General features: G+C 31.9%; 1 protein-coding gene across 5 annotated transcripts; it reads left to right on the top strand.

The window, feature by feature from the left end:
* Positions 9,604 to 12,468, top strand: LOC109330044 (heavy metal-associated isoprenylated plant protein 33-like). Of its 5 annotated transcripts, XM_019564031.1 has the most exons (5): positions 9,605 to 9,984; positions 10,165 to 10,240; positions 10,490 to 10,765; positions 10,811 to 10,861; positions 10,892 to 12,468. In XM_019564031.1, the coding sequence occupies exons 1-5, from the start codon at positions 9,955 to 9,957 to the stop codon at positions 12,115 to 12,117; spliced, it is 1,659 nt and encodes a 552-aa protein (XP_019419576.1). In that variant the 5' UTR covers positions 9,605 to 9,954; the 3' UTR covers positions 12,118 to 12,468. The 5 variants fall into 5 exon arrangements, with proteins under 5 accessions (XP_019419574.1, XP_019419572.1, XP_019419571.1 ...); XM_019564029.1 differs by having other exon boundaries at positions 9,604 to 9,984; positions 10,490 to 10,756; positions 10,799 to 12,468; XM_019564027.1 differs by having other exon boundaries at positions 9,604 to 9,984; positions 10,490 to 10,756; positions 10,796 to 12,468.

Below are 15,677 nucleotides of genomic sequence, written 5' to 3'. Positions count from 1 at the left end.
TCTGCCCTGTATATGGTGAACCATTCTCTGTTTGGCGTCATATGGTGGGAACAACCAATGTCAAGTATCCACTCATCTGTACTATAATTTGATGATACAGATAGTAGATCAACTTCACTATTGTAACCAAAGTCAACTTTCTGTGTAACATTTGTAAATGTAGATACTCCATCTTTTCTCACCAGCTTGCTAGGACTCCATTCATTGAGACAATCCCTTTTGTAATGCCAGCATGTTTGCACTTATAGCACTCTACTGGTGTTCTGCCCTTGGAATTTGGTCTTTTCCCTTTGGCAGGACCTCATCTGCCTTGTCTCCTCACACGCGCTTAGCTCCCTTTCACATACAGACCATCACTCTAAGACCCTTCACCTACATTCTATTCTCTTTGAGTGTGGGGCAGAAGTACAGATGTGATCTCATCCAGTTTGATTGAATCTTTCTTGTACGTCAATGTTGTCACCAAGTGTTCATAGGAATTTGGCAAAGAACACGGTAATATTATTCTTTTGTCCTCATCATCAATCTTCATATCAAGTTTCTACAAGTCATTGATCACTTGATTAAAATTGTTAAGATGTTGTTGCAAATCAGCACATTCCTGCATCTTCAGGCCATCGAGTCTCTGTTTCAAATAAAACTTATTTGTTAGAGACTTGGACATGAACCGCTTCTCTAATGTCTCTACATCTTTAGTCGTATGGTTTCTGCAGCCTTCTCCTTCAACTCTTCCCAATCCAGTTGATCCAAACCATCTGATTTATTCTCACGCATCGCCTTTTATAAACCTTGTTGAGCCAACACATCCTTAACCTTCATTTGCCACGATCCAAAATTACCAGTTCCATCGAACTTCCCCACCTCGAATTTGGCACATGGATTAAGAGTCATCTAATATCAATTGTTGGGAACAAGCGAGCAATCAAATAGTAAAGATTATATAGAAAAGAGAATAATATAAGAGATTTGGTAACGAGGTCCAGCCAATTGTGTCTACGTCCCCGGGAGTGTTGAGATGCTGCCACTATATATTATTAGATAATAAAGATTTGTGTTTGACTATTGTTCTCCTTGTTACATTAGGTTTACATAACATAAATATATAGTCATCTATCCCAACCCCTTTACACTAGTCCAAGTCTATAACTTGTATTGTTGTTATATAGATATATGAGTTATTGCACAACATTTTCTACTATGAAGATTCTCACATTAAATCTATAATATTTCTATATTTATGTGCATTGAGTATGCAAAAGCTTTGCAGCTTGAATATATCCAATAAATGCCCTATATGCTATTAGTCAATCGCTTATGCAGATTAAAATAAACAACAATGTCGACCACTGAGATGTGTTCTCATGATGCTAAGTTGTTTTGGATTCCATCTCCATCAAATACATTCAGTTGTTTCCAAGAAAATCCCCTTTTTTACATGATTTGCAGTGATCAGGTAGTATAATATAGCAACTTTTTTGTCTTTTTCTGTTAAATTGTAGACAATAATTTGTCTACAGTTCCTATACACATGGACACATATAAGGAAGGAAACTAAGTGTTAGACTGAATATGACACAATAGCAAGGTTGTTAGTTAGTGACTATTAATCATTAGATTATAAGTTCAAATCCTTAAAACGATCTCTCTATTCACAAGATAAGGTTGTACATACATATCTAGTCTCCTCATATTTCATTAAGTAGGAATTTCGTGTACCAAGTCTCTCCGCTCACTCGGCCACTTAGTCAAGGTTCCCTTTGTCTTATTAAAACATATACCCAATGTCATCTTATAATTTCATGTTCCACCTTCTATAGTTTACATGACTGATCATCTTAATTTAGCTCACTAATCAAAACACTCATTTTGGGATTTTGGTGCAAGAAGTCTTTTGTTTTATGGGTAGTGTTATTTGTATGTCTAATAGTGTTATAAACGCATCAAGGATATGCCTCCTTTTTAAATGAAGAGAAAGGAGAGAAATATGAATATTCAGTTTTGCCATTTCCATAAAGAGAATGTGTTAATCATTAATGTTTAAGTTTTGAATTACATATAAAATTATCACATCTAAAATATACTTTAGGCTTCTTAAAAGGCCTTATTTTATTTCTCAAAAACAAAATACTAGACAAATTATAACTTTTATTCAACTCTTGATTTTTCCGGTACTACAAAGAGTATCTATCATCCTTCTGAATAAGGAACTCATTCATTTCGGAGTATGTGGTTACCCCTCTCAATAAGGGGTACACATCTGTTGTTCCACTTCTTTGTATAATTTCATATGTTAAGAGATATGATAGACCAGAAAAATATTTAATAATTACAATTTTAACTTAAATAATTTTTTCCAACTAATCAGATATTATGGTACATGAAGTGCTGCAAAAAGTGGGACAACAAATATGCTCCCCAACAGCTATCGCTTCCAGGAATTAAACCCTTAATATTTTGTTCATTTTTAGAATCTAACAATATCTTGCACTACTAGACTAACCTGTCGTTTGATATTCAACTCTTTGATTACTTACAAGAGAAAAGGCACCATATATGTCAAATCTCTCTTCTAGCTTCGATTACTTTATTTTATTGATTAAATTGTAGGACCAGCAGAAGTTGGTAGGAATATGATAGTAGGGAAGTTTATGATCACATGTCTTTGTTTTTTTTCAAATTTGACTTATACTTAGGAAAATGAAATGTTAACAACTGCAGTTATGGGCATCAAATTCCATACCCGTGATTCTCATTATTGCATGCTATATGGGCCTGTATTGCAAAGTTGCAATAAGCTAGTCAATTAACCTTACTAAAATTATTAATGAAATAAATCATCGTCTGCCATAGCATTAGTGATACAAACTTCACATTTTTCATTCACCATGATTGAAAATTGAAAATGAGAAATCCATAACCAAAAAAAAAATTAGAAACCCAAAATAATAAAGATTGTATAGATATAGCTTAAGATTCTTCACATAACCCTTGCCCATAATATGGATTCAGAAAGAACTTCTTCCACAATAATATCTATCCTGGGTTGAGCCTTGGACTTTAATACGCTTCTTTGAAATGAAAAAGTTTAAACAATGGGTGATATTATACTAATAGGACTAAATGAAAAATCATATAAGTGTATTTCACACTACATATTTACCCAAAATCTTAAGACATTAGGTATATAAGTCTTGTTATTTATATATACTTCAACTTATCTATTACTCACCAATGACGTTCTTAGCCCACATATTTCTCACACTTGAAATTCCTAATAAACATCACAGCATAGATAGATTTGAAAAAATTGGAAAACTAGAGAAACTCAAATAAGAATAAAAAACCAAGAAAATCATATTGTTTCTAGAGATTATTAAATGGTCTAAGACTAATAATATAATACATGTGTTCGTCATCCATCATGCATAAGTTTAAGTTATAAAAGGTTATTTGCTTTTTTTATCTTATGGTGGTTGTTTTCCACTCGAGATGATTGTTGTCAAGGTTTAATTATCTCTTAAATAATATCTTTCTCCTTTTAAAAAATAATCAATTTTAAATTAACATATAGTATATATCTACATAATTTGTTGTATCAAAAGTCAAAAAGTATAAAACCAAGAAACAAGGTAAGGTACCAAAGTTCACCTAAACTCCTTAGAAGTTTCAAGATATAGACTCAATATTTTGGTATCTTTTTCAACCTTTTGCAAAGAGAGAAAAGAAGGAAGTTAACCGAATCCAAAACCTAAGAAAAATGCTTGAATATACAGACAGACCAAAGTAACAAGAGGCATCTAGACATTCATCAATCTATCCTTAAATCGCAGAGGGTACCTTTACCACTTTCTTCTTTATAATGTCAGTGAGTTTGGAATAATGGTAATAATTAAAGCATGTACTTCATCTCTTACCACTTGCCAAGTACATAGAAAAAACGATTCAAAATAATAGTAAAGGAATCAAAACTTTTCCCTTGTGGTCAAAGCTTCTATACATATTCACCCCATTATTAATTTCCCATAACATGTTTAAAATTACTAGTGCTATAAATTTGGAACAAATCTTTGCTATTTCAAATGTTGTCTCCGACAAATGTAATGAAATAAAGACAACAATAATAATAAATGTTTAAGAAATTTAATTAACGTGATATTTTTATTGGTTCAGGACACTATACAAGACAAGGTCGGTCTCTTCGTAGAGAAGGGGCCATGTGTGAGATACTGAGACTATGCTATTCTAGTAGGTGAGGCTCTATAAATAGCTCTTACCTTCACTCAATCACTGTACATAGACCATGTGGTTGCTCATGTGAAGTATTCAACGAAAATAGCAACGGTTTTGCATGGTTGCTTAAGTCATTCCGCAATAGAACTTTGGTGACAAAATCTGTAAAATCATATCACTAAATATAGGTGGGTCTATTCAAGTCAAAAAAAATACCCATCACTCTTTCACTTATACATATAAATATATATAGATTGCATGCTATTATATAGCTTTGTGGTGCATGTCACAATCATATTTACCAAAGTTTCATATTTATTGTTTTTGGTATTCCGCCGAATAATTAAAAAAGCAGACGGCTGAGACATTTATTTTACATTAGGTAGATGTAGGTAGCAACCTTAGACAAGTATTTGTAGTCCTAAACAGTGTCGCAAATTAATAATATTGAAACAAAAATAGAAAAAGTAATAAGTATTTAATTTTTTAACTGATATGCCTTATTTTTATTAGCTCGAGACATGGTTGACAACATTATTTTGGAGAAGAAATCTTTATCCAACAACCTTATATCACACTAGTGTAGTAGAGACATTTCTTTCAAGGATTTGACTTGAACTCTAGATCATGGAGCAATAACTTTACTATTTTGTTGAGAGACTTAAATCATCCTCTGAGTCCTAAAGATCGTGAAAGTGAGTTTTAATTCTCAACAAAACATCTTCAATACACACCTATAATCAAACTCTTGTAAGCAAACTTAAAGCTTCATCCATCTATTAGTTGCGTCAATTTTATTGGTAAATTTTTTAATATATAATTTGTCTACTTAGTGGTGGTGTTTGAGGTCAAAGGACGAATTTATTTGTAACGATAATATTAATGACTTCTTCACTTGGAGGATAAGGTTGTATATATCTAATTTTCTTAAATATAATTGTGTGACTTATGCATCTATCTGAATTTAAATTTAATTGACTTATATTTTTTTATCGGCAAATATTAGTATGTTAGTATTTATTGTGGACAAGTCTTGAACCTTCGACATCTTTCACTTTACATCTTCTCCTTTAACCATGAGATCATTTTATAACTCTTTTTTTTAATATATCATGGGTGAGACTCGAACACACAACTCTTTTATAAAGAGTAAAACATATCCATCATACATTTTCCTTGATCTGGGATCCACCATACCAATCAAATAGAAGGTTTTGTATTATGCTCTGGGCACTGGACAAGTAGATAGATATACTTGGTTGGTTCACTATCATCTAGTTGGGTTTCCAATTATTGCCTAATATTGCTGACTTACTGAAGGGGCTCATAAAGGCCCATACCTTATTATCTTACAATAAAATTAACTCAAATATATCTCTATCTTTAGACTAAGGTGGAGAAAAACCAACCTGTTACATGGTTCCTTTGTCACCATTTCAAATACCCTTTGACATGTAAAGTCACATGTTCAAACTTCAAAGGGACAAAGGGTAAAGTAAAAGGGACAAAAGGCCATAAGAGCTTGATCACCGTATAGGCTTTTATGAAGGGCAAGCAATAATTAGATTTAGAAAAAAAGAAAGTGCATAAAATGAACAAGAAAACAAGAAACCTTGAAGGCTAGAACATGATTCATTAGCACCACCCAAAGGGTTATCTTGGTTTTTGGTTTCTTTTTTTACTTGATCTCGTGTCTCAATCATGTCTCCTATAATTGATAATGAAATAAAAACAATAATAATGATAAATGTTTAAATTATTCAATTAACATGATATGTTTTTAGTAGCGTGAGACAAGATTTGTGACAAGAAATTCTTTTCATTTTTTTTCTCACCTAGTTGTTCTTTTTGAGTATGGCATGCCCCATTATATAAACATAGCTTTATTACTATTTGTAAACACGACCTATTTGGCTACTTGCTTTTTTGAAAGCCCGTGAAAATGTAACAAAAGACAGCTCAAATTCCATTTCACACTAAGCAGTAAGCACCAACATATTAAATAAGATATGTTTTAAATTTCAATTGTGCCAATTTTTTAAGGTCATTTGTAAGAGGGAATTAGGGAATAATCTTATAAATTTTATTGTCTTGTTGTGAATGTTGCCTTTAATAAAATCGAATAGGTGAGTTAGTTAAGATAGATACAATCCAAACAACAACAATTGCAATTAACAAAATTAAAACTAAGGACCCATTGCGGTGGTTTATACATTTATGGTAAAAAAATAATGAGAACTTTTGTAATATTTAATCATTTTTTCCTTCTCGAAAAACACATGTAACTGCCCTCATTAGGATTAGGCCACCCTTATAGATTAACATGATAAATCTCATTTGCAAGGAATATTTCATTTTGTTGTTAAGTAAACATATCTTTAAATTAGGTTGATTAGTGTTCAAATCAAATCATGTTTTAAGCATCATGAAACATGTACACGAAAACAAGGGTCAATGTTCCCGCTTATGATGGCTTTTTTATTTAAACTCATGAATAAAAATATTGAACGTTAGAATATATATTTTTGGACTAAGGAAGAAAACTTAACATTCTTTGTTATAGAGAGAAACTCCAACATTTAAATTTCAACTATATATGGCATTGAACAATATTAATAAATTTCTAGTGTATATATATGCAACAATAAGTAGTTATTTGCTTGTTGAAGGAGATCTTCGTTAAACCTGTACAATATTAACAATAACTAATTATTCAGTAAACATCTTTTTAGACCACGATAAGAAAGTTAGACAAGATATGAGGTTCAACCACCCTTTATAACAAGTCATAAACAAATCCTCTATTTTTCATTTATCCATAACTAATTGAGTAGTTGTAAATCTAGTTCAAAGTCCATGTGTGTTTCATTATAAATGATTTGGTTAAACTAGGAAAAAGTGTGAAGAGTTTTTATTTTAAAATAGTAATAATGAGTATCCTAAAAAAATAGTTAAAAAACAAAGTTTTAAAATTTCAATCTATTAATATGTTTAATTTGATTCCTTAATTAACTTGTTGCTTGTTAAGAAAGGTCCTTTTTTTCATCCAAAAGCAAGAGATAATACTCAATACGTATAGTGATTAGCTCATGAAAAAGAGTGGGAGCCAATGTATAAAAAATGGGAGGGAAAATTTAAGTGATTGTGCTCTTTAGTTAGTGATAATGACGTTTTATGTTACATATAGAACATGATAAATGAAGATAATGTGTTCTCATTTATGTCTCAATTAGTATATCAGATCGATTAAAATACATCATTAAATTAAATAAAAATAATAATAAATGAATAATTATATTATTTAGTATATCTTGATGGGATAGAGACATAAAATGACACAATTTTTTGGAACAGGTGATCTGGGTTCGAACAAGGATACCCAAGTATTTAATGTTGTTGTTTCAAATGGAATTGGTCCAGGGCTGTTTGAAAATGATGATAATAAGTACTAGCATTAAATTATGATGCATTTAGGAAGTGTCAAATCCTAACAAGCAACAGCATAAATTGGGATTCTTGTGTATAGAAAAGGCCAAAAGGGTTAAGAGTGTTAATTGATATAGAAGGCAAAGGTAACATCAAGGGTGCATGTATATATACTAATAGTTTTTAAATAAAAAAATAATACTAGAGAAGCTAAGATGCACATGATCAACTAGAATTAGAAATGTAATCATGTCCCATATTGTCTCACAAATTAGTTTTTATGATAAATCTTTGTAAAAACCTCAAGAATTGCGAGTAAAAATATACAATAACCTTGAAAAAAGGGAACAAAATGAAGTGAAAGCAATAAATAGCAAAAATGAAATAAGACTGAGATGTGTACACTTGGAGGATATTTTTAGAGGTTTTAATGAGAGAAAAAATTATATACCAATATTAGTTTTATATATTGTCATTATATCAATCTATCATCTATATTTATAAATTGTGTATAATGTATTAAATGTGTATAAAATTTTATACTAATAATGTATATATATTATACTCTTTTAAAGATTGCAAAGTCTCCTTAATTAAGGATTGAATGATTTTAAGGTTGCTCTTGGATTGAAGTTCGTTGACAACTTTGTGGTAGCTCATTAATTATGTTTCCCATCACATCTTGCTCTTTACGACAAAAATGAATCATTTTGGACTAATTTTGTGGGATGTTGTTATTTGATATATTTGGTTGATGTGAAATATTGTTTTGATGAATGATATATTATGTGGATTTCATTGTCGTGTTATAGTTATGAAAATCAGCCGATAGTATTCACGTAAGACTTTGAAAATTATAGAGCATTACTTTATTTTAAAAAAACTGTGTATCCATAAAAAAAGTAAAAATTGAAACTAGTTACAAAATGTAAGTCAAAATATTTATTGATTGGTATTAAAATGTCTCAAGTGCTAGTAATAGAAATACAAAAAATAATTAATTTGATCAACATTTAAAATATTTGGAAACCATTTTATATTTCCTATTTTCTCAAGGACTATATTGATAATGACAAATATTTTGAAAGATAAAAATGAGTTTCTTGCTCTTATTTCTATGAGATTTTCTAATTGATATGCTCTTAGTGTGGTCTCATAGATTAATATCTTCATGTAGCCTCATAGAAAATAACATGATAATATATCATGGGATGTCGATGTAAAATTATTTCCCTGAATAATTATTTATCCTAATTATTTCCCCTAATACTAGTGCAATATTCAATACCCTTCTTCTAACATAAATATTAGATAAAAACAGACAAAACAGAATCATTATTTTATTAAAAATCATCAACATTCTTTCACTTTTCAAAATAGTTTATTGATTTAATAATAAAATCATTTCATAGAAACTAAAAAGTATCAAATACTATTTCTTTAATTATTTCAGCATTACCACGTTATACTGAGGAAGTGATTGAGTCTTACCTTCGGTTTGAAGCTATACCAAAGAAGATAGAAGTGCGTTAAAAGGCAGTTTCTAAACCAAGCTTGACACTCCAACTGGCCACGTTAAAGTGCTGGGGTTAAGATCAAAATATCTGATATCTACAAGTCTATTCCGACCCAATTAAAATGAAGCAAAAATAGAAAAAAACATCTATATGATGGTGGACAACATATCTTTGTCCGTGGAGTTACTTCTATAATTATAAATAAACAGAGGTTTTTGGTATTACCAAAAATATCTATTCCCTTTTTGGTAAGGAAGTAATCTCTTTCAAGCTTGATAGTTGTGTCTTCTAATAAATATTACTCCTAGAAATGAAACTTTTAATATTTGAGATTCAACGAAGTTTTACATCACCGGACGAAACTAAGTCTAATAAATAATAAGAATGGCTTAGAAAGTTAGAAGAGTAGTTGCAGTATTCTAGTTTCTGTGTTGTTTTTGTTTCCTTTCCTTGCTTATGAGTCATGCCTCTTCCCTTCCTCTCTCTTTCTTTCACACTCAAATACAGCTTTCAGATACTTTAATCACTACCCACCTTCTTTAAAAACTTCTCTCTCTCCAAGTCTGAGCCTTTCTTTCTTCACACTCGTTTACTCTGCTCAACTCAGATATTCAATACACTTTCTTTTCTCCTCTATCATTGTTTCTGTGTTTACTTCCATAACCTTTACAACAAAATACCAAACATTGTTACAACCCTCTCTCTTAGTTTTCATATCTCTCTTTCTCAGATCTATTATACAGACCTTTCTACATTTTGGTCCATTTGGGTTATACTCAAAATGAGTAAAGAAGAGTTTTTGAAGATTCAGGTAAACTCTATCACATCTATCTTTATTCACTTTCATCAAATCTACCGTTTTCTCATTTCTACTGTTCTTTTCAAAGGTTTTACTTCATGACTTGCAAGTTTTATCATCTTAATAAATTATGTTGCTTAAAAAAATTAAGACTTTTTTCTCTTTTGGTTTTGGGATTGCTTGTGCATGCAGAAATGTACTCTTAAAGTGAACATACACTGTGACGGATGCAAGCAGAAGGTGAAGAAAATCTTGCAGAAGATTGATGGTATGCATCTATCTATTCTATTCACTGTACTATTTTGCTACAGAACAAAAAAAGTGATGTTACCCTTCTTGATTCACATTTTCCACTCTTCAAAGATTTGTTTTTTTCTTCTATTATCTTTAGATAACAAAACAAAAAATCTTATCTCACTATCCATATCTTGAATCTTCTATTTTTTATGAAACCATATCTTGAATCTTTAGCTGATTTGTTGATTGATTTATTTACTGGGTGGTTCATTTTTTGCAGGGGTTTTTACCACTGAGATAGATGCTGAACAAGGCAAAGTCACTGTTTCAGGGAATGTGGATCCTGAAGTTCTTATTAAGAAGCTTACAAAATCAGGCAAATATGCAGAACTTTGGGGTGCTCCTAAAGGGAACAATAACAATGGTAACAACAACAACCAGAACCAGGTTGTGAATCAGATGAAAAACATGCAAATTGATAATGGCAAAGGTGGTGGGGGAAATAACAAGGGTCAGAATCAGAAAGGTGGAAATAACCAGCCCAAGGGTGGTGGCGGTGGTGGCGGTAGTGGTGGCGGTGGTGGTGGTGGTGGTGGTGGTGGTGGTGGTCAACAAGGACCAAATCCACAACAACTGCAACAGCTTCAGCAGCAGCAGCAGCTTCAGCAGCAGCAGCAGCTTCAGCAGCAGCAGCAGTTGCGGCAGCTGCAGCAGCTTCAACAGATGAAAGGGTTTCAAGATCTGAAGCTACCGGCTCAATTCAAGGACATGAAGATGCCGCCTATGAATCAGAACCAAAACATGAAGAATGTGAAGTTCGATTTGCCTGAGGAAGATGATGACTTGTCTGATGACGATTTAGACGATCTTGATGACGAGGATTTTGATGATGAGTTTGATGATGAGATGGATGATCCCGGGCAGCATCCAGCGAAAAACATGAAGTTACCTCCCATGGGTAATGGTCCTCAAATGATGATGATGAATGGTATGATGAATCCTCAAATGATGAATCCTCAAAAGATGAATCCACAAATGATGAGTCCTCAAATGATGAATCCACAAATGATGAATGCTCAGAAAGGTACAGGGAATGGTGGCGGCGCTATGATGAGCGGGAATCATCCTCAGCAAATGAATGCTCAGAAAGGAGCGAATGGTGGTGGTGGTGGAAATGGGAAGAAAGGTGGTGGCGGCGGTGGTGGTGGTGGTGGAGCTGTTCCTGCCCAAAATAATGATGGCAAAAATGGAAATGGAGGAAAGAAAGGAGGTGGAGCCGGTGGCAGCGGTAACAATCAGGCCCAGGCCCAGGGTGGAGGAAACAAGAGTGGTGGCAAGAATGCTGGTGGAAACAGCAGCAAAAATGGACATACTGGCGGCGGAGGCAATCCGAATAACAACGGTAATGGGGGCAAAAAAGGAAATGGAATGATGGGAGAGGGAGTTGTTGTTCAACCTATGAACAACGGAATGCCCAACATGGGTGGTGGTGGTGGTGGTGGTGGTGGGCATCATCCTGGCATGAATGGGGCTAATGTGGGACCCATGGGTAACATGAACATGCCAATACCAATGAACCAGATGGGCAACATCTCAGCTGTCCAAGGTCTCCCAGCAGGTGCATCTCCGGGTGGTATCGGCGTAGCCGGTGGTGGTGGATACTTTCAAGGTGCTGGTCCAGGTATGATGATGCCTGGAAACCCTGATCAACAGCAACAATACATAGCTGCTATGATGAACCAACAAAGAGCAATGGGGAATGGGAATCAACAACAATTGATGTATGCTAGGCCTCCTATTCCAATGAATTATATGTATCCTCCACCTTACACTTATCCTTCTCCTCCACCACCAGAATCATACAATTATTTCAATGATGAGAATACTTCAGGCTGCAATGTCATGTGAAGGAAAATCGATAGTTTCGGCCGTGTCGGCGGTGGTGGTGGTGGTTTGGTTGTGCTTTTTCAAGGCCTTTCTGCAAACATTATACAATGGAAATGGTTTAAATTTTAGTATGAACTTTCAATTTTCTTTAGTGGTTCTGTTTATTTAAGTTATATTAGAGAACTTTAAGTTTACTATAGGGGAGTATTTAATATTTATAGAGTTTATAATATTTATGTTCTCTTGGGGATTATGAAATGTAACTGGGGTCCTAAGTAGAAGGGTTTTTTGCTATCATCCATTGTGAGATGTTCATATGTTGCAAAAAAGAATAAAATTTTGGAATGAAAATCAAGAAAACAATGTAGAGAATGAGAAGTGAACAAAAATAAATGTTCATATCTCATTTCTCCCAATTAGAGTCTTAGAAGAGTTTTCTTCACAAATCATAATCTTTATCTTAGATATTTCTTCATCATTTCTTCTGGCACGCATTGAAATATTGAAATTATTAAAGAATGCTCAATATAGCTTTTCCACCTTATAAAATTTCATAATGACCCTTGTATAAATGTGAGGAAATCATGGATGTTTGTGTGGTGGGGTGCACAATGAAGTTGGGAATTGAGGGTTGGACCCATCTTAAACATAAACAGTGTTTTTTTTATAGGCTCTTGTGATAAGTGAGGTGGCCCACCATTATCACTATCACTACACAATTTTTGTGATAAACACCAAATTCCTTTGTCAGGACTCTGGAGTGAATTTGATTTATTAAAAAAACAATGTTCACAACAGTGTATATATTCCATGAAATAAGATGCTTGTACTGAAAGTGTAAAAGATTTGCAGTAAATCAGTATATTATGTATCATTTATATTTGATCATATTTTTTACATTTTCAAATATAAATGAGTAATATTTATTGACTATGTATAAATATTTATATTTTCATTATATAGATATTATATTTATATCTCATTTCACTTAATAATTCCATACCCACAAACCAATGTTTTGCAGTTAATTGTAGTGGTGCAAATGGGGACAGTAGGTGCAACGGTAGGATATTCATTTGAGTTGACTGTTGAACCTGTTCATCTGATGTCATTCTTCTGAGTTACGTTTAGCTGGGGATAATTCGTCACATGCTTCTTAAAGGCTAGTGTAGATTTTTTTCTATCTACTCTGTTTAGTTCACAGAGGAAAATGGAAAGAAAGAAAAAAGAAGAAAAAAAGTTGGAGGAACGAAAACAACTCGAAAATGAAGTAATTTTTGGTTTAAAAGAAAAAAAGAAGGAAAAACAGTTATAATTTTTCTTTCCTCTAGTTTGGTTATGTAGAAGGTAAAAGGAAGGAAAAAAGTTTGTGTAAAATTAAACATATTTACAACATTGTTGTTTTTATTACTTTATTTTTAACATGTTCTATCATAATTATTGAACTTTTTTCTACACTTTCAATTATTTTAATTTGAGATAAAATTATTATATCATGTATTCTATCTAAGGAAGATATAATTGATCTATTAAAAACAATTGTGATAAACTTTGAGCATGTATTTTGAAAATCATGAAATAAATAAGAAATATTAAACACATTTAACATAATATGAATGAACATAAATTATCATTTGAATTGTTTATGCATAAAATATATAATATTCATAAACAAAATAATTTATCATTTTTATGAGAAAGAAGGAGAAAATGAGTGAAGAGAAGAAAGAAAAAATAGAGGATAAAAATGAAAGGCATTATAGTCATTTGCATAAAATTTATTCTTTTCTTCCTTTTTTCCCCTCACATTTGGGGTGATATTTTTTAGCATGAGTCCCACTTCTTTTTTTCGCTCCTCCACTTTTTCCTTGTCAAACCAAACAATGGAAAAATGATTTTTTTCTTTCACTCATTTTCAACCAAATGAAACATAGCCTTAGAGTTTATTTGCGAGTTAGTTTTCGGAGGATATTAAAGAGAAGTATAAGGCTTGAGATCTTGCATTTTCTTTTTTCTCTCCAAGATTGAACTCACAAACACATTGTAAAACGAAATGAGGTTATGTTATTTAAGACGTATACTCTCATATACTTAAAAAAATTTGAATATAAACAATATTACATTTAAATATAATTTGATTAAAATGATGCACATTAGAGTTAAATTAAAAAGAATTGAAGAAATATTAACAAGATTAAAACATTTTAGCCAGCGGTAGAAGTTTTTTTCCTCCAAACAGAGATTACCTAGCTACTCTTTGTTTCCTAATAGCTATTAGCTTTTACACTAATTTTTCTTAGTATCACTTTGTAAGTTAGGTTTTAGAGAATGAGAAAAAGAAATATAAGATTTTAAAATCTTTTACAAATATATTTTATAACTCTCAAATATTTCATTTTTTTTTTAAAACTCATTCACAAATTGACATTTACCACATAGTCTATTCACACAAAGACAAAAGGTATCAACAAAAAAGGTTGGAGGGCCCACTCTTACTCCATTCAAGATCATCATAGTTCATAGATATCATGATGCATCAAAGTCCATCTATCAATACATCTAAATCCAAAGGGACAATAGTGTCTAATCTGATTGATATGGTTCCACCCTCAACCTTTCATCTCAAATTACATCCGTAAATAGTACAAGTAATTAAATTACACTAAAAGTGGGTCATGAGATATGAAACTTAATTTTGAACGTGATTAAGAGAGGAAAATCAAATTATATTTATTGGATTCAATGAAAATAAAATGAATGGTAGATATGAAGCACTGGCTAATAGTTGAGTGGGTGATTCTTTTACACCTTGATTGTGCTTATGAGAATGTAAGAATGAATCAAACAAGGAGTGGATAAACCTTTTGTTTAACTCATCACCTTAAGTGGCACTAGAGTCCCACCTTTTATTTCTTTCATTTTTTGATAATGATGAGAACTCAAAATAGAAAGATTGTATTTAAAACATGACATTATCTATTAATTTAGTAAATAAATATAATATTTATATATTTTCAATATAAAGATTTATATACAATTAATATATTAATCATCATTCATTCATTTATATTTTCTTAAGAGTCAATGATGATTAAACATGAATAGTAAATAATACACTGTAAGTATAAAATTTATACACTATATGTACATACATTCTCTCTTACTAAATAATCACTTCTCAACAAAAAAAATCCCTTTTGAGATTTCTTAAGCATGAAGAGCAATATATTTTTGAAAGAAAAACACAATTTTTTTTGTACCCTAAATGTAGGGCTCTGATAAGTTGCACCATGCTTGACCCATTAGATTGTAGAAAATGTGGACAGGGCGTGTGGCACTGTGTGCGTGCTTACGCAACTTGTGGTACGACCTACGGTTCGCACGGGTGCTGCTACCTGATCCATCATTTAATGCGGAGTATTTTTTTTCGTACTACTTATTTTTCTATATTATTATTATTTTAATTACGCTGATTTACACTTTTTATACATTTTATCTATTAATAAATTTGTTTATATATTTTATTTTAATTTGCATCATATATATAGTTTTTTTTGCACAATCACCGCATAATTCAATTT

This window comes from Lupinus angustifolius, chromosome LG16 (genome assembly GCF_001865875.1).
Source record: "Lupinus angustifolius cultivar Tanjil chromosome LG16, LupAngTanjil_v1.0, whole genome shotgun sequence".
Lineage (NCBI taxonomy): Eukaryota > Viridiplantae > Streptophyta > Magnoliopsida > Fabales > Fabaceae > Lupinus > Lupinus angustifolius.
The sequence above is the reverse complement of the archived record's forward strand: the minus strand, read 5'-3'. Positions and strand labels throughout refer to the sequence as shown.